This window comes from Triticum urartu, chromosome 5 (genome assembly GCF_003073215.2).
Source record: "Triticum urartu cultivar G1812 chromosome 5, Tu2.1, whole genome shotgun sequence".
Lineage (NCBI taxonomy): Eukaryota > Viridiplantae > Streptophyta > Magnoliopsida > Poales > Poaceae > Triticum > Triticum urartu.
The window spans coordinates 48,111,089-48,131,477 of record NC_053026.1 but is presented as its reverse complement, the minus strand read 5'-3'; the positions used below and the strand labels follow the sequence as shown (position 1 = coordinate 48,131,477).

Below are 20,389 nucleotides of genomic sequence, written 5' to 3'. Positions count from 1 at the left end.
GACCCAAATTTAGAGCGAATTGTAGATATGGGTTTTTCTCCTCCAAAGGATGCCCAAAGATTATCTTTAGAGGATGAGAAAAACTCTTATCTCAATGCTCAAGCTTCTAATGTGCTTTTTGATGCTTTGAGCAATATAGTTATATTTCAACTCATGCCGTTCCGGAATGTTCATGAGTTGTGGACAAAGCTTCAAGATAAATATGGCGTGTCCAAGTTTTGTGGAGATGATTGTTCTCCCTCCACATCCGGCCGTATAGTCTTCTCAACTTCTTCTACTTCACCTACATGTGATTTGCCACAAGGTAATAATATGGTGAGTAGTGTTGGTCAGTGCAATGATGATAGTATGTTTATTGTGGATGATCCTTCATCACTATCTTATTGCAATGCTCCTTCTTTGGGCTTGAACACTTCGAGCACTCCAACTATTTCACATGCTTGTGTTGATAGTCCTTGCATATCATGTAGAAATTGCTTGACTAAATCTCATGATGATATGTTTACAATGTCTTGTTGCCATGATAAAAATGCATATATGTCCTCGAATTGTTGTGTTAACAATGTAGAGGGAAGCCAACACCCCATGGAACAAGATCTGGTCTTGAATGGTGCTTCAACGGATCCTACATCATCATCTATTGCATTTTGCCTTATGGCCAAGGCTTCAAAGGTATCTTCCACTTTGAATCCCAATATATCTTGTGATGATGGCAAGAGTGATGATAATGTTGATTATGATGAAGAGAATGATAATGTTGCCTCCTTAAAAACTAAGGGGGAAATGATTTTTAAAGCTCTTCACAAAAATAAACTTGCTCGTTCCAACTTCATGGAAATCATGTCTATTGCCATTGAAGGCAATAAATACATTGAGGAGTTGGAATCTCATCTAGAGGAGCATGAGGTCACCATTGAGAAAATGGAAGCTCATGAGCGTGATTACGCAAATGAGATCGCAGAGCTATCTCAAGCTCTTGAACATGAACAAACCACATCCGAATCTCTTGAGAAGACCTTTGCTCTAGAATTATCTAGAATAAAGGAATCTCATGATGGAGCACTCGAGGTGGCCAATGATTTCAAAACTAAAAATGTGAGGCTTGAAGTTTCTCATGCTAGACTCCTTGAGGATTTTGAGCACCTCGAAAATGGCTCAAGGGTCATCAAGGGTGAGCTCATCAAACTCACCGAGTCTCATGCTCAACTTGAAGCTTCTTACTTAAAAGATCTTGCCAAGGTGTCCTCTCCTATTGTTGTTAATGATGATGCTTGGGATACTTACTCTATTACTTGTGAAGCATCCATTTTGAAGGAGAATGTTGAGCTTCGGGCTCAACTTGAGTTGCTATCTAGTCTCATGTACATCCAATCTGATCCTTGTCACGTAAACTGCCCCATGAGCAACCCTATCAAGGGATCTGCTGATATAATGAATAAATACGAATGAAGCGAACCAACTGCTCGTGTAAAAGGGGAAATTTCTAATCATCCCTCTTTTATTACAACAAGATGTCACCCAAACGAACAGAGCGACCGTTCATGGGCTGGACATCTTAAATACATCGAGATGCAGTTTTAGAGTAATTCTTTTTGTTTTTTGTTCTGATCCGTCTATTTTCTGCGGTCTTTCTTCTGCTAATTTCTTTTTTTCTTCTTACTTTCATATTTTTGTTTTACATCTTAAAAACATAAACATGTAACAAAATTAGAACAATTTTAGGAGTACATGAATATTTTTTATAACTCGGCAACATTGTTTAAAATACATGAACATTTTTAAAATTTGTGAATATTTTTAAAATTGATGAACATACTTGAATTCCAGAACACTTTTAAAATACATAATCATTTTTAAGATTCGTGGATATTTTTTAAGGAACTATTATCTAATATGAAATAAATCTTACAGCTAGCTCTTTTTTTTCCAGGGAAAACCAACTAGAAACCAGAAGAACAAAAGAGGAATAGCCCCCTATGTATTTCCCGTATTCTAGGGGGCCTCCGTAGGGGGTCATCATGTGAGGCGGCCACTCCTTTTTCAAGGAGTTGCATTAGCGCAAGGAAGAGTTTCATGGTGAGGCCCACACATGCGTTTTTCATATATTTCCTTTCTGTGCAAAGTTCATCACAATTTTGAAAGTTCAATAATTTTATAAGTTCAAATTTTCAAAAGTTTTAAATTTGGAAAGTACAATACCAAAAGTTGAAATTTTGAAAGTTGAAGTTTAAAGTTCATGTACCCGCCTGGTTTGGTATGAAAAGAAAAAAAAACTCCTTTTTTACTTCACATAATAGTGTTGTCTTAAGTCATTTTTTTGAAGTTTGAGCAAGGTTACATAAAAAATATCACCATTCACCATACCTATTATATATCATTAGATTCATCATGTAATATATTATCATATTATATTTATTTGGTACTGTTTGTATTTATTATAATTTTGATAAAATATAACAAAGTTTGATTTGAGACACCACTAATTATAATGCGTAACTATGAGGCTTAGCATGACGATTTTTCGACGGTCTACTACAACAAGGTTTGCCTGACACCGATGAGGGAGTGGCGATGACGGCGGTGCATCTTCAGCGCGCTTGTAGTCGTCGTTAGATGGTCTACGGACTTGGATGTAATTTTTTTTTACTTCTGATGTTCTTCGTACTCGCTTGACAGTTCAGAAATAGAATGAAAGTTCTCTCGCAATTTGCTTTTATAATGTGTAACACTTTGATAGGACAGGCACTCCCATCAACAGTAAAAATACCTGCATGGTTTCCTTAGTCTCCATCGTCCCCAAATACAGGAAAGGATAACTGAGCACCTACACATTACATTATTCTCTGGCGCCCAATGCATCAAAGCCGAATATCTACAAAGCCCTCCCTGGACTACACCCAGACAGCACCTGCATTACGAAGCAGCGGGACCAGTTTGCCGCTGAGGTGAAGGGACATGACCTTGTCGGTGCATCCGACGAGCCTGCCGCCGATGAACACCGCCGGCACGGCAGGGTTCCGTCCGATGAGCCGCGCCAGCGCCTTCTCCATCTCCTTCCCCCAAGGGTCCTCGTCCAGTTCCACCACCGTGGGGTTTGCCCCGAGATCCCGGAGGAGGCTCGTCACCGTGTGGCACATGCAGCAGGAGCTCGTGCCGAAGATCACCACGGCCCGCTGCCCCGCTAGCTTCGTCACTTGCTCCATCAAGCTGGCCCGGTCTTCAGTGCTAGTGCTAGAGAGCTCAATTCTCGGGTACGAGGCTTTGACTTTGAGCTGTGCTGGCTTGCTTTGGGCTGGACATAGGGGAACCTTGCATATATAGCCATGGAAATGTGCACCGACAGGATGATCTTCGAGCAATTTGACCGGAAAAAGGTGATACGGAAAGGTTCGGATAAATGCCGAGCTCCTTTAATTTGCACCACTCCACGTATGGGCTCAGTGTGGAGCATCGAATTTTTGGATGGCAATGGCGATGCGGCGACCTGATATACCAAAGGGGTACAATGGATTATAGTGGATAAGGTATGGAGCTCTGACTTTTAGTAAATTCTCATCTATCCCCTATTCGACAAGTCAGATGAGAGAGACATGAAGAGAGATGCTGGTGAGATCATACGGTCCTTTGTTGATGGCGTTCGCCCAAAATTGCATTGAGGTTTTGTACTCATTAAATATGATCCATACAATCTTAATGAGTGTTTGATTATTTCTCTCCACTACTCCATTTTGCTTGGGAGTATAAGCCGCAGAGAACTCATGGGTGATGCCATAATAATTGAGAAACTCTTTGATATGAGTATTGTTGAACTACGTGCCACTTTCACTTTTCACGTGCCTGATGGTGATTTCATATTTATTTTGAGCCTTTTTGGCAAAACGTTTGAAAAATTTCTGGGTTCTGGATTAATCCTCAAGAAAGAAAACTCATGTGAAGAAAAATCATAGACAATGGCGAGTCCATAGTGGTTACCACCGAAGCTAGAGTAGCTCTGCGGCCCGAAGAGGTCCATGTGAAGAATCTTGAGTGGCCTTGTCATGGTCATGACAGTCTGGGGAATGCAATTTCTTCACGAGCTTGCTAGCTTTGCATGCACCAAAGAGGCGATTTTTATGGAATTTTACATCGGCAATTCCTATGATGTGCTTTTTCTTCACCAACGCCTACAAGTTTCTCATACATGCATGGCCAAGCCTTTGATGCCACAACCAACCCTCTATAGTTTCTGCAAGAAAACAGGTGGTAACTGAGGGACCTTTAGAGAAATCCACAATATATAAATAACATTTTCTACACCTTCGAATATAAAGGTGTTATCATTTTGCATGAAAACCACACATCTAGATTTGGTGAATAACACCATCATGCCCATATCACAAAATTTGAAATGGACAGTAGATTGAATCTAAGAGATTGAACAAGCATGACCTTATCAATGTGCTTCTCTTTGGATATAGCAACTTTACCTAACTCAATTACCTTTCCTTCATTGTTGTCGCCAAAGGTGATATACTTCTATGAGGGAGTAGTCAATTTAAGATCAGCGAATAAACTTCTGTATTTGGTCATATGATTAGTACATCCACTATCCATGACCCGTTCAGTGCCAGCGGAGAAATAGTCCTGCAGAAGAATTAGTTATTCTTAACCACCAACATCACGATGGTCGACTGAGAATATTTAGCTGGACGCTGAACATAAGAGTACTTTGCTTGAGAGGCATTAGAGTTTTTTTTCTCAAAGAGTGTGGTTAGCATAGTTGTATGAATATGCAGTTCTTTTCCTTAGAAGTATGAACATAATTGTTAGAAGAATAGTGTTCATATTCACAAGAGGAAGAAATGGCATTAGAACCCATTCGAGGAATTTCCATTCTTGATCTATGAGGAATTCTTTCTCGACCGAGAGTTAGTTCCCTTAAAGGTTTTTGCCATTAAGCAGAATGGAGGTGCCTCGTCGTCGCTATCATCATTGTCGAAGAACAAGCTCGATGTTGGTGTAGAGGCGTAAGCAATACCCGTGATGCCGGAACCAAATTCCTCAACAGACGATTCTTTTTCAACGGCTTCGGACTTAGAGGCTTGTTCCTCGGATCCATCTCTTTGCTAATATAAGCCTTGGCCTTGTGAGAATTCTTCTTCTTTGTAGGTTCGAGGATGAACTCTCTTTATTCTTGAAATGCTTCCTTTTCTTCTTGTCATGGTAAGAATCATAGTTCTTACTCTTGCTGCTCTTGCTACTATTGGTAACTTTGCCATTGTTCCTAGCCTCAATTTCTCATAGAGGAAATTCATCGATCAAATGGTCGTATTTTTCATTTGTACCATGAGTTTTCATCGAGGAATTTGAGCCATAGGCAGATTTTGAGCTATACTTTGACATTTTTTCTAGAAGTGTTTCTTCTTCTTGTATCAGTTGAAGCGTTTCACAGTCAATGCGAGATCTTGAACGATATGATCAGGTTGTCAAATTCATAGTCATCAATTTGTTATTTCGAGGAAGAATCAACAACAACCTTGAGAGCATGGCTTTCGCAATAGTTGAAACCATACAAATCTCTCGTCTCTTCTTCTTGCGGCTCATCTGAGTTAAGTCTCTCAAGAACATTTGTGGGTTTGAGATCTTTGTAATCTGGGCGCTCTTTGATCATCATAATCAGAGTATCAAATGAATTGTCCAGAGACCGAAGTAACTTCTTCACCACTTCATGATCATTAATGTCAATAGTGCCAAGTTCGTTGAGCTGAATGGCGATATAATAGAGAAAATCATTAGTATCTTGAAGCAGCTTCGTACAGTATCGACTGATACGTCCATTTTGCATCATTCTTTTATATTGATATTTATTGCATTATGGGATGTTATTACACATTATGATACAATACATATGCCTTTTCTCTCTTATTTTACAAGATTTACACAAAGAGGGAGAATGCCGGCAGCTGGAATTCTAGAACGAAAAGGAGCAAATCTGAGAGACCTATTCTGCACAACTCCAAAAGTCCTGAAAATTTATGGAGAATTATTTTGGAATATATAAAAATATTGGACGAAGAAAATACCAGAGGGACCCACCAGGAGGCCACAAGTTTGGGGGCGCCCCTAGGGCTTGTGGGCCTCCTGGCAGGTCCCTGGTGCCCATCTTCTGCTACATGGAGGGTTTTGACCTGAAAAAAATCATAAGCAAATTTTCGGGACGAAGCGCCGCCATCTCAAGGCGAAACTTGGGCAGAAGCAATCTAGGGCTCCAGCGGAGCTATTCTGCCGGGGAAACTTCTCTTCCAGAGGGGGAAATGTCATCATCACCAACGATCCTCTCATCGAGAGGGGGTCAATCTCCATCAACATCTTCACCAGCACCATCTCCTTTCAAACCCTAGTTCATCTCTTGTATTCGATCTTAATCTCAAAATCTTAGATTGGTACATGTGGGTTGCTAGTAGTGTTGATTACTCCTTGTAGTTGATGCTAGTTGGTTTATTCGGTGGAAAATCATATGTTCAGATCCTTAATGATATTCAATACCCCTTTGATTATGAACATGAATATGCTTTGTGAGTGTTACGTTTGTTGCTGAGGACATGGGAGAAGTCTTGTTATAAGTAATCATGTGAATTTGGTATTCGTTCGATATTTTGATGAGATGTATGTTGTCTTTCCTCTAGTGGTGTTATGTGAACGTCGACTACATGACATTTCACCATTATTTGGGCCTAGGGGAAGACATTGGAAAATAATAATTAGATGATGGGTTGCTAGAGTGATAGAAGCTTAAACCCTAGTTTATGCGTTGCTTCGTAAGGGGCTGATTTGGATCCATATGTTTCATGCTATGGTTAGATTTATCTTAATTCTTCTTTCGTAGTTGCAGATGCTTACTAGAGTGGATAATCATAAGTGAGAGGCGTGTCCAAGTAAGGACAACACCCAAGCACCGGTCCACCCACATATCAAATTATCAAAGTAACGAACATGAATCATATGAGCATGATGAAAACTAGCTTGACGATAATTCCCATTTGTCCTCGGGAATGCTTTGCTTTATATAAGAGTTTGTCCAGGCTTGTCCTTCGCTACAAAAAGGATTGGGCCACCTTGCTGCACCTTAGTTACATTTGTTACTTGTTACCCGTTACGAATTATCTTATCACAAAACTATCCATTACCGATAATTTCAATGCTTAAAGAGAATGCCTTGCTGAAAACCGCTTGTCATTTTCTTCTGCTCCTCATTGGGTTATACACTCTTACTTATTGAAAGGACTATGATAGATCCCCTATACTTGTGGGTCATCATTGACCCGAGATTCTTTCTGAGTGGAAGTACCTTCATTCACCTTATCAAGTCTATCCAGATTTCCTTTGACGTCCTCATAGAACTATCGTGGATGAATTGCCCCTTAGAGAGACGATTCTAGATGATGTCCTTAGCTTGGGCATTAAGCTGTCAGTATTTCCTCTCTTCAAGAGTAACATAGGCAGTGTCGGCTATAATGTATCTTTCTTCAATGATTCTCCAGAGATCTTCATCTATGACATTTACGTGGATGAACATCTTGTTCTTCCAGAACGGGTAGTCTTTGCTATTGAAGACATGAGACTTCTCCGTCGACTTGAAATTTACTAGAGTCAACATTCCCAAAAGTCCAGGTGGTTAGACCAAAATGTGCAGAGACAAAGGGGTACCTTGCTCTGATATAGTAATTGTAGGATCAAAAATCAATTAGAGGGGAAGGGGTGAACAGGATATTTAAAGTTTCTTCTACAAAAGCAAGTTTCTCGAAGAAGTACAATGAAAATTCTCTCTGAAGTAGAAACTAAACAAAGACAAAACTACAGAAGTAAGTGACTTCGAGAAATAACTAGGCAACTCCATTGAGATAAATCTAACAGAATGTGCGATAGAAGAATAACTAAGTAGAAGTAAAAGACAAGTAGGCGAGCATACAAAAGTACAAGTACTGCAAGAGATAAATATAATTCTAACATGGTCAGCATAATCGCAAGTACTTGGCAGTTTCGAAGAACCGATCACCGAGAGAAATCGCGGGGGAGAAGTTCTGTAAGAGTAGGGAAAAATTACAGGAAGTAATGAGAGTAAGCAAAAGAACCGTGGTGCTCGATGGTGAATCTAGATTTGTTCACCTATTTCACACCACTGGCACAATGCTACGTCTAGTTGGAGAAACTTGTGATCTAAAATAGAAGAAAAACTATCTTCATTCTATTCTCATTGACCTAAATGCCCTCGTACTCTGGCCAATTACTCTAGGTAGATCTTCAAGGTGATCTCCAGACCTTCACATACTTGTTCTTAGCGACCGCCACGATAGCTCTTGGATACTCTGAACCGACACCTAACCGTCTAGTGGATGCATAATCCACATGAGTAATAGGTACTATCTAAGCTTCAATCTATTTCATTGCGATGCTCAGTCACTTTGCATATTTTAGGCTCTGTTTTTTCCTCTCTGGGATTGCCTCAATTCTCTCGTTGGAGGGGTTGCTCAAACAGTGTCTTGTCAAGTCAAACGGAGCAGCCAACCATCTCAGGTTGGGATGAGGGGCTATTTATATATAGGATCGATCCCGAGGTGTGAAATGACCATTAAGAGCATTTGCCACTCAACGGAGAACCGACACATGGTAGAATGGTCAGATTTCAAACTCACCCAATGAATCAAGTTAACTTAACTGCAAGTGATTCTTTCTCAGAGACCCAATGTCTCTTACTCGGAGAATAAACACTCTGCGTGAAGAGATTTCTCTTGTCTTCACTGGAAGAATTTCCTTCTGGATTGAGCACACATAGACGACCTAAAGCTCAACTTATATACCCCCTTAATGGCACGGTTTGCCTTATGACTTAGTAAGTGAAAATGAAACTACAATCTTCACGTCTGGGTCATTTCCCTCGCCACAGCCAATTATTCCTCGAACAACATACCAAAACTATTATTTTTCAACACAATTTTAGGGTCGTCTATGACACGATAAGCAATCTTCCCAGGGACCTACTTTATATGTATACTCACAAAAAAATTAGTCCCTTAACTGTTGTCCAACAATCTCCAAAACTATCAAGGGGCACTAGATGCACCATGGTTCGCCAGGCCGGGCGGCCATAGGACCATGCCTCTACCTGCTGATAGGCCTCCTTCAGAAGGGCACCTCCTTACTTGGTGCACAACACATGTACTCTAATAGATTACTTGGGCTACAAGCAATGTAAATCGACTTGGCCCATGTAATCCTACTCATCGTCCATCAATATACGTAGGGGCCCCGCGAGTCAATGTCCATAACATCCCAACATGCACCTCTGATATAAGAAAACATTAATACATATCAGACATGCAAGATGTAGGGTATTACCTCACCCCATGGAAATGAACCCTTTTTTCTTTTTTGAAAAACCCGTGGAAACGAACCCTGACTATATCCTTATCTCGTGTGCACCTAGTCTGATCCTCTTTGCGTACTCTGCCCCATGAGCAACCCTATCAAGACATCTCCTGATATTACAAATCAATACGAACGTACAAACCAACCGTTCCCTGTTGGACCAGCAAATTGGTAGTATGGCAGCTCCACCACTTATTTTCCGTAGTCTTTCTTCTGGTAGTATCTTTTTTCTTACTTTCGTATTTTTGTTTTACCTCTTTTAAAAAAAACATAAACATTTAAAAAATTAGAACATTTTTAGGAAAACATGAATATTTTTATAATTCAGGAACATTATGTAAAATACACGAGCAGTTTTTAAATTGATGAACATACTTAAATTCAAGAACATTTTTAAAATAGACCAATTTTTTTAAAAAAATCTTGGATTTTTAAAAAAAAGTTCAATATTTTTTAAAAATATGAAATAAATCCTGCCGCTAGATTCATTCTTCTTTCGAAAACTGACTAGAAAACCAGAAGAACAAAAGGGGAGTCGTCGCCTGTGCATTTTCCCAAATTACAGGGGGCCTCCGTAGGGGGTCTTCATGCGCGTAGATGCATTTTGTCGATTGGCCGAGTGATTTAACACGAGAGCCCCACCTATGTGAGGTGGCCATACGCATTTTTTTAGGAGCTGCATTAGCACAAGGAAGAGTTTCATGGTAGGGCCCACACATGCATTTTTTCCTATATTTCATTTATGTGCAAAGTTCATCATAATGTTCAAAGTTCAGTATTTTTACTAGTTAAAATTTTCAGAAGTTTTAAATTTTGAACGTTTAAATACCAAGAGTTAAAATTTTGAAAGTTGAAGTTTAAAGTTCGTGTACCCGCCAAGTTTGATCTCAAAATAAAAATAAAGCTCATTTTTACTTCACATAATAGTGTTATCTTAAGTAATTTTTTTTATTTGAACAAGGTTACAGGAAAAAAATATCACCATTCACGATACCTATTCTATATCATTAGATCCATCATGTACTATATTTTTATATTGTATTTACTTGGTACTATTCGTATTTGATATAACTTTGTTAAACTATTATAAACTTTGACTTAAGACAACAAAAATTATAATGTTTTTTTTGCGAATGCACAAATTATAATGCTTTTTCGAATGCACAAATTATAATGCTTAACAGTTTGACATGACAGGTACTCCCATCAAAAGTAAAAATGACCTGCAAACCAACCTATGATTGAATGGTTAGGACTTAGGAGGACAGTGGTTTGACTTGACACGGGTGCTCGCATTTTCCTGAATTTATTTTAGGCTTTTCGATGTTGTGCATTCAGTGGAAGGAGACGTTTTCGTCGACTATGAAAGCGTCTATTGGAACCACGTCAATGTCAAGATGATGTGCATGTAAGGATAGAATGTGTGTGTGTTTATATAAGGATAAGGATATATGCATGTACTGTGTTAAAAGAGTTAGTAAAAAGACCTGCATGGTTTCCTTAAGTCTATCATCACCTGATACAGGAAAGGATAACAGAGCACGTACACATACGTGTATTACATAATTCTCTGGCACCCAATGCATCAGGCCGAATATCTACAAAGCCCTCGCCCGCACTAGACCCAGACCGCACCTGCATTACGAAGCAGTGGAACACGCTGAGGTGAAGGGACATGACCTTGTGGGTGCATCCGACGAGCCTGCCGCCGATGAACACCGCCGGCACGGCAGGGTTCCGTCCGATGAGCCGCGCCAGCGCCTTCTCCATATCCTTCCCCCAAGGGTCCTCATCCAGTTCCACCACCGTGGGGTTCGCCCCGAGATCCCGGAGGAGGCTCGTCATCGTGTGGCACATGCAGCAGGAGCTCATGCCGAAGATCACCACCGCCCGCTGCCCCGCTAGCTTCGTCACCTGCTCCATCAGGCTGCCCCGGTCTTCAGTGCTAGTGCTAGAAAGCTTTGACTTTGAGTTGTGCTCGCTTGCTTTAGAGTTGGGCATAGGGCGCCTTGCATATATAGCCATGGAAATGTGCACCGACAGGATGATCTTCGAGCAATTTGACCCGAAAAAAGGTGATACGGGAGTGTTCGGATAAATGCCGAGCTCCTTTAATTTGCGGACTCCACGTATGGGCTCAGTGTGGACTGTGGAGTATCGAATTTCTGGATGGCAATGGCGATGCGGCGACCTGATACCAAAGGGGCCAAGATGCAATGGATTATATCCTGGATAAGGCTTGGAGCTCTGACTTTTAGTAAATTCTCTTTTATCCTCTATTCTTTTTTTTGCGGGGATTCTATCCCCTATTCGACGTCAGACGAGAGAGACATGGAGAGAGATGCTGGTGAGCTCATACGGTCCCTGGTGGTAGTTTTTTTCTAAAACTAAAACACAGTACAAACGTAGATGCTTATATACACTCAGCCCTTTAAACGTGCGTACACATAACCTACACTTATGAGCACGAGAACCTTTTTTTCTTCTGAAATATGCATAAGCATGCGAATGATACATTCATAGAAAAAGAGGGTGGCACCATCCACCAATTTTACGAACGGGCTCGCGGTTCATCCGCACATACAACCTTTGAAAAATTGTAGTTACATCTTTCTTAAATTTACCAGCCACGACCAGTGGCGGAGGCAGGGGGACCAGCAGGGGCCCTGGCCCCCCCTAACATTCCTGACTTAAGGCTAATATCCATCTTAGTAGTGCTTAATTGATGTATAAAATGATGTATTTTGATAGGCCGGCCCTCCCAGCAAGACATTAGAACACTCGGCCATCCTCATATGATTTTCCTGGCTCCGCCACTGGCCACGACCCATTCTGTCCCGTCTTCTAGGATCTTGCCAATCACAGTCCTAACACACGGGGTGGCCTTCTCAAACACCATGTTGTTTCTATGCTTCCACGGTTGCCACAAGACCAAGGAAATAATGTGTGTAGGTCTTAGCGGTGTCAGGACGTTTGTTGGAGCGAGGTGCACCACGCTAGAAGCCGTTCATCCATGGATGGAGTCCACTCTAGGTGTCCCACGCCTTCAGAGCTTCGAACCAAAGCGATCTCGCTAAAGAACGTGAGATCAGTAGGTGGTCGATACTCTCTTGTTCCTAATCGCACATTGGGCATGCTCCCTAGTGCAGAAGACCCTTTTGTTGAGAATCGTTGCATGAAAAACAAAAAAAATTCTACGCACACGCAATGATCTACCCATGAAGATGCATAGCAACGAGGAGGAGAGTGTGTCCACGTACCCTCGTAGACCGTAAGCGAAAGCGTTTCACAACGCAGTTGATGTAGTTGAACTTCTTCGTGCTTCAACCGATCAAGTGCCGAACGCATGGGACCTCCGCGTTTTGCACACGTTCAGCTTGGTGACGTCCCTCGCCTCTTGATCCAGCAAGACGTCGAGGTAGTAGATGAGTTCCATCAGCACGACGGGGGGGTGACGGTGATGGTGAAGTGATTCTCGTAGGGCTTCGCCTAAGCACTACGAAAATATGACCGAGGGAGTAAAAGATGGACGGGGACGCCGACACACGGCTAAGACAATGTTGTGTGTCCTTGTGTGACGCCCCCTACCCATGTATATATAGGTGGGAGGGGAGGAGGCAGGCCCTAGGGCACCCCAAGAGACATGGCGACAGCCCTAGGGCTGCTGCCTTGCCCTGTGCCTCCCCTTTCCTTGTAAGAAGAAGGGGAAAGGAAAGAGGGGTGGAGAGGGAAGGAAGGGGAAGTCCTACTCCACACTCTCCTTGCCCTCACCTCTTTCCTTCTCCTCGTCATAGGCCGGCCTGATATAGGTGGGAGGGGAGGAGGCAGGCCCTAGGGCACCCCAAGAGACATGGCGGCAGCCCTAGGGCTGTTGCCTTGCCCTGCGCCTCCCCTTTCCTTGTAAGAAGAAGGGGAAAGGAAAGAGGGGTGGAGAGGGAAGGAAGGGGAAGTCCTACTCCACACTTTCCTTGCCCTCACCTCTTTCCTTCTCCTCGTCATAGGCCGGCCTGCTATGGGGGTGCACCAGCCACTTGTGGGCTGGTGTGTTCCCTCTCTTGGCCCATAAGGCCCATATCTTTGTCGAGGGTGCCCGAAACTCCTTTCTGGTGACCCGATAAGTACCCGATACCCCCGAAACACTTCCGATGTCCGAATACTATCGTCATATATATCAACTTTACCTCTCGACCATTACAAGACTCCTCGTCATGTTCGTAATCTCATCCGGGACTCCGAACAACATTCGGTCACCAAATCACATAACTCATATAATACTATATCGTCATCGAACGTTAAGTGTGCGGACCCTACGAGTTCGAGAACTATGTAGACATGACCGAAACACCTCTCCGGGCAATAATCAATAGCGGAACCTGGATGCCCATATTGGCTCCTACATATTCTACGAAGATCTGTATCGGTCGAACCGTTATGACAACATAAGTAATTCCCTTTGTCTATCAGTATGTTACTTGCCCAATCTCATTACCGGCAAGTCTCTTTACTCATTCCGTAATACATCACATCGTGACTAACTCCTTAGTGGTTTGCTTGCAAGCTTATGATGTGTATTACCGAGAGGGCCCGGAGATACCTCTCCGATACTCAGAGTGACAAATCCCAATACCAACTCAACAAACACCTTCGGAGATACCTGTAGAGCATGTTTATAATCACTCAGTTATGTTGTGACGTTTGACAGCACACAAGGCATTCCTCCAGTGTCCGGGAGTTGCATAATCTCATAGTCGAAGGAATATGTATTTGACATGAAGAAAGCAATAGCAATAAAACTGAACGATCATAATGCTAAGCTAACGGATGGGTCTTGTCCATCACATCATTCTCCTAATGATGTGATCCCGTTATCAAATGGCAACTCATGTCCATAGTTAGGAAACTTTAACCATCTTTGCTCAATGAGCTAGTCAAGTATAGGCTCACTAGGGACACGATGTTTTTTTTATATATTCACACATGTATTTAGGTTTCCGATCAATACAATTATAGCATGAATAATAAACCTTTATCATTGCTACCTCTTGAGCACTGTGTTGGTTTCCCCTTGAAGAGAAAAGGGTGATGCAACAAAGTAGTGTAAGTATTTCCCTTAGTTTTTGAGAACCAAGGTATCAATCCAGTAGGAGACTACACGCAAGTCCCTCGTACCTACACAAACAAATAAGAACCTCGCAACCAACGTGATAAAGGGGTTGTCAATCCCTTCACGGTCACTTACGAGAGTGAGATCTGATAGAGATAATAATAATAAGATAAATATTTTTGGTATTTTTATGATATAGACTAAAAGTAAAGATTGCAAAGTAAAATAGATTGGAAACTTATATGATAAAAGATAGAACCGGGGGCCATAGGTTTCACTAGTGGCTTCTCTCAAGATAGTATAAATATTACGGTGGGTGAACGAATTACTGTCGAGCAATTGATAGAATAGTGAATACTTATGAGAATGTCTAGGCATGATCATGTATATAGGCATCACGTCCGTGACAAGTAGACCGAAACGATTCTGCATCTACTACTCTTACTCCACACATCAACCGCTATCCAGCATGCATCTAGAGTATTAAGTTCATAAGAACAGAGTAATGCATTAGGCAAGATGACATGATGTAGAGCGATAAACTCAAGCAATATGATATAAACCCCATCTTTTTATCCTCGATGGAAACAATACAATACGTGCCTTGCTGCCCCTGCTCCCACTGGGAGAGGACACCGCAAGATTGAACCCAAAGCTAAGCACTTCTCCCATTGCAAGAAAGATCAACCTAGTAGGCCAAACCAAACTGATAATTCGAAGAGACTTGCAAAGATAACCAATCGTACATAAAAGATTTCAGAGAAGAATCAAATATTGTTCATAGATAAACTTGATCATAAACTCACAATTCATCAGATCTCGACAAACACACCGTAAAAAGAGTTACATCAAATAGATCTCCAAGAAGAACGAGGAGAACATTGTATTGAGATCCAAAGAGAGAGAAGAAGCCATCTAGCTAATAACTATGGACCCGAAGGTCTGAGGTAAACTACTCACACATCATCAGAGAGGCTATGGTGTTGATGTAGAAGCCCTCCGTGATCGATGCCCCCTCTGGCGGAGCTCCGAAAAAGGCCCCGAGATGGGATCTCTTGGGTACAAAAGGTTGCGGCGGTGGAAATAGGGTTTCGTGGTGCTCCTGGATGTTTCCGGGTATGTGGACATATATAGGAGGAAGAAGTAGGTCGGTGGAGCCACAAGGGGCCCACGAGGGTGGAGGGCACGCCCAGGGGGTAGGCGCGCCCCCTGCCTCGTGGCCTCCTCATAGGTTGCTTGACGTCCACTCCAAGTCCCCTGGATCATGTTTGTTCCAAAAATAACTTTCCCGAAGGTTTCATTCCGTTTGGATTCTGTTTGATATTCATTTTCTACGAAAACTGAAATAGTCAAAAAAAACAACAATTTGCACTGGGTCTTGGGTTAGTAGGTTAGTCCCAAAAATAATATAAAAGTGTATAAATAAGCCCATTAACATCCAAAATAGATAATATAATAGCATGGAACAATCAAAAATTATAGATACGTTGGAGACGTATCAATCATGAATAAGGAAATGTAAAATAACAATTTTATTATTGCCTCTAGGGCATATTTCCTTCACCTTCCTCGCTAGGTGATCCGAAGTCCAACACCTGTAGTGGAGTGCAAGCCATGAGAAGGTCTTGCACCTAAGCGGTGCCCTCGATTGCCAGGTGAATTTGGCTCCCAGATCATGGACCCTGCCCACAAATTTGCTTGCGTGTGTTGATCCTACCCACTATTCTCCCGAGGCCTCCCATGCCCATCTCACCTCATCTGGCTGGCCTTGCTGCAACTCTACCATGTTGGTCATATCACAAAGGGATAGGTACTCGGCCAACTCTTCGACTCTCAGGTCTGGTCCCAAATCCATAGGCTAGCATCCCGTGAGTATGTCGAACACTGTACGAGAGGCACACATGTGTGGTCTGATCCGATCATAGAGCGTAGGTGCGATATCTTGTAAATGATGCTCGTCAAGCCATCTGTCCTCCTAGAAGAAGGAGGATTTGCCTGAAGGAAATATGCCCTAGAGGCAATAATAAAGTTCTTATTTATATTTCCTTATATCATGATAAATGTTTATTATTCATGCTAGAATTGTATTAACCGGAAACATAGTACATGTGTGAACACATAGACAAAACAGAGTGTCCCTAGTATGCCTCTACTTGACTAGCTCGTTAATCAAAGATGATTAAGTTTCCTGACCATAGACATGTGTTGTCATTTGATGAACTGGATCATATCATTAGAGAATGATGTGATGGACAAGACCCATCCGTTAGCTTAGCATAATGATTGTCAAGTTTTATTGCTATTGCTTTCTTCATGACTTATACATATTCCTCTAACTATGAGATTATGCAACTCCTGAATACTGGAGGAACACCTTGTGTGCTATCAAACGTCACAACGTAACTGGGTGATTATAAAGATGCTCTACAGGTGTCTCCGAAGGTGTTTGTTGGGTTGGCATAGATCAAGATTGGGATTTGTCACTCCGAGTATCAGAGAGGTATCTCTGGGCCCTCTCGCTAATGCACATTACTATAAGCATTGCAAGCAATGTGACTAATGGGTTAGTTACGGGATGATGTATTACGGAACGAGTAAAGAGACTTGCCAGTAACGAGATTGAACTAGGTATGATGATACCGACGATCGAATCTCGGGCAAGTAACATACCAATGACAAAGGGAATAACGTATGTTGTTATTGCGGTTTGACCGATAAAGATCTTCATATAATATGTAGGAACCAATATGAGCATCCAGGTTTTGCTATTGGTTATTGACCGGAGATGTTTCTCGATCATGTCTACATAGTTCTCGAACCCGCAGGGTCCGCACGCTTAACGTTTGATGACAATTTGTATTATGAGTTATGTGTTTTGGTGACCGAAGTTTGTTTGAAGTCCCGGATGAGATCATGGACATGACGAGGAGTCTCGAAATGGTTGAGTGGTAAAGATTCATATATTGAAAGGTAGTATTCGGACATCGAAATGGTTCCGGGTCGTTTCGGGTATTTTTCGGAGTACCGGGAGGTTACGGGAACCCCCCGGGGGAAGTCATGGGCCTCATGGGCCACGGGGGAGAGAGGGGACATCCCACAAGGGGTGCCCCCCCCATGGGAGTCCGAATAGGATTAGGGGAGGGGGCAGCGCCCCTCTTTTCCTTTCCTACTCCCTCTCACTTTCCTCCTTTTCCACTCCAGAGAAGGGGGAATCCCACTAGGACTAGGAGTCCTAGTAGGACTCCCCCCTTGGTGCGCCCCCTCTAGGACGGCCGCCTCCTCCCCTCCTTCTTTATATACGGGGGCAGGGGCACCTCATGGCACATCAATTGTTCTCTTAGCCGTGTGCAGTGCCCCCCTCCACAGTTTACTCCTCCGGTCATAGCATCGTAGTACTTAGGCGAAGCCCTGTGCGGATCACATCACCATCACCATCATCACGCCGTTGTGTTGACGAAACTATCCCTCGACCCTCTGCTGGATCAAGAGTTCGAGGGACGTCATCGAGCTGAACGTGTGCTGAACTCGGAGGTGCTGTACGTTCGGTACTAGATCGGTTGGATCGTGAAGACGTTCGACTACATCAACCGCGTTAACCTTACGCTTCCGCTTTCAGTCTACGAGGGTACATGGACACACTCTCCCCCTCTCGTTGCTATGCATCTCCTAGATAGATCTTGCGTGATCGTAGAAATTTTTTGAAATTACATGCTACGTTCCCCAACATTGCCACCTCTAACAAGAACAAACGCAACCGCCTGATATATTTGAGTTGCCTCGGGTGGCACCTTGATGTCAAACTCAGCCCATGGCCTGTCACGGTCCATGCGCCACAGCCATAACCAACGTTCCTTGTGGGCCACGTTCATCCATTTGAAGTTTGGCACCCCATGGCCTCCCACCCATTTTGGCGTGCAAACGTCGTTCCAGACGACCGCGCAGCGGCCGCCCCCTGCATTGATAGTGCCCGCCCAGAAGAAGCTCCGGCAAATCCGGATAATACTATCGAGAACCTTTGGGGGTATATCAAGGGCCATCATTACATGTGTCGGCATGTCACTTAAAATTGACATACCACAATCAATCTCCCCGCCTTGTCCATTCCAGTTGTGCGCCAAGTCAGCAGCTTCTGTGCCACTCCATCGTTCAATTCCAGAAATTGCGCCGCCAAATGCTTGCAGAGGGAAAGTGGCAAACCAAGGTACCTGACTGAGAAGGACCAGATCGGATATCCAAGGCCCATCTGGATAACTGAGCTCAAGATTTGTGCCTTTTATGAGACACACAAGAGTCAAATGGGGGGTTTTATTTATGATGGACTAGAGGTACCATCCTCCTCCTAACCATCCAACCACAGGTTGGTTCTGGTCTTGTGTAGTCTTATATAGTTTAGACAGTTAAGAAAAGATGTGCCTGAACTAGAGTGCCCTAACATGCCATCCATTCCTGCGTACAAAATGCCTTGAGGGACATGGAGCTCTGACTTTTAGTAAATTCTCTTCTATCCTATATTTGACAAGTCAGATGAGAGAGACATGGAGAGAGATGCTGGTAAGATCATATGGTCCTTTGTACTCCTATGAATGCACACATGCAGATGTAGATGCTCATATACACTCACCTCTATGAACACAATACAGATGTACATGCTCATATACACTCGCCTCTATAAAAGTCACACACCCCTACCTCTATGGGCGTGAAAACGTCGCCTCTCATTGAAACAATATTGCGCCGTCTAGAGACACAAGGAAGTCGAACATGAGATTTGATACCTAGTGGGCTAGGGTACCACCACCCTCTTTGCAATGAAGACATCATCAAAATTGATGTACCATTGGATTTGCTATCTTGATGTATCAACAACCATATGATCATGGCGATATTCTCTACCATGCAACATGCATTAGTGCATTCTAAGCATGTTTTAAATCTCATCGCTTTTAATTATGTCATGCTTAATCTTTTATGGTCATTTTTTAGTTTTTATCCAATTTAGTTTTTTCACATGGTTTGAATCTTAATAAGGAATATAAACTATGTAAAATACTTAGAAACTAAATATCCAATTCCACAGCAACACACGAGTTATCTTCTTGTTCATTTGATGATTGATTCTTGAGTACTACATAGAACCTCGATGCTATAGCCTATTAGCTGTCCAAGAAGATAGTCTTAAATCTTATTTGAAATAACATGAACATATTTAAATTTTGTAGGTGATGAACCAACAATTGAGAGTCTATAAGTGATGAACAGGTCCATGGTGCTCCAAGAGCAAATCACAATGCTTAAGAGGAAATATTATTGCAGTTTATCTACTAAATCACATCAAAGTTTGGATAATCACGAAGTGCTAACAATTTGGGCACAAACGTATACTTTTTGAAATTGGATTTTATGAAAATTATTTTCGATCATTTAACCGATATTTCTCACTTATTTGTTTATTAACTTATGGGAAACAATTTGTGATGCTTCATGTATTCAGGATTGCCTTTCTTCTATTGGTTTAATCAATGTAATCACAATGAGCTCGCATGGCAAGAGATCAAACTATTCTTGGACTATGATGGTACTCGCGCACCACACATAAAATCTCCTTCGAGAGCATTCATAACTTCATGTCCATATTGGGCAACTATACAGGGCCAGTCCTAGGCCATGATGAGAAGTGTGGTGGCCAAGGGTCCATCTTAAATAAGGGTCCAACACATCTACATAAATAAATACATTACTAAAATATAGCTTGCGCAACATAACACAAACACTAATAAGAACTAGAAAAATGACATGTTGATGGATACCTGACTCTACAAGCTACTTACGACTAGTTAAGTTGGAAATAGGAGGGTTTGGCCCACCTCCATCCACCGTATG

General features: G+C 42.3%; 1 protein-coding gene and 1 pseudogene across 1 annotated transcript; both read right to left on the bottom strand.

The window, feature by feature from the left end:
* Positions 1-2,684: 2,684 nt before the first annotated feature.
* Positions 2,685-3,298, bottom strand: LOC125507799 (glutaredoxin-C1-like). Its single transcript, XM_048672303.1, has one exon. The coding sequence runs from the start codon at positions 3,201-3,203 to the stop codon at positions 2,892-2,894; it is 312 nt and encodes a 103-aa protein (XP_048528260.1). The 5' UTR covers positions 3,204-3,298; the 3' UTR covers positions 2,685-2,891.
* A 7,581-nt stretch (positions 3,299-10,879) lies between these two features.
* LOC125507798 lies at positions 10,880-11,415 on the bottom strand (annotated as a pseudogene).
* Between the last annotated feature and the right edge of the window lie 8,974 nt (positions 11,416-20,389).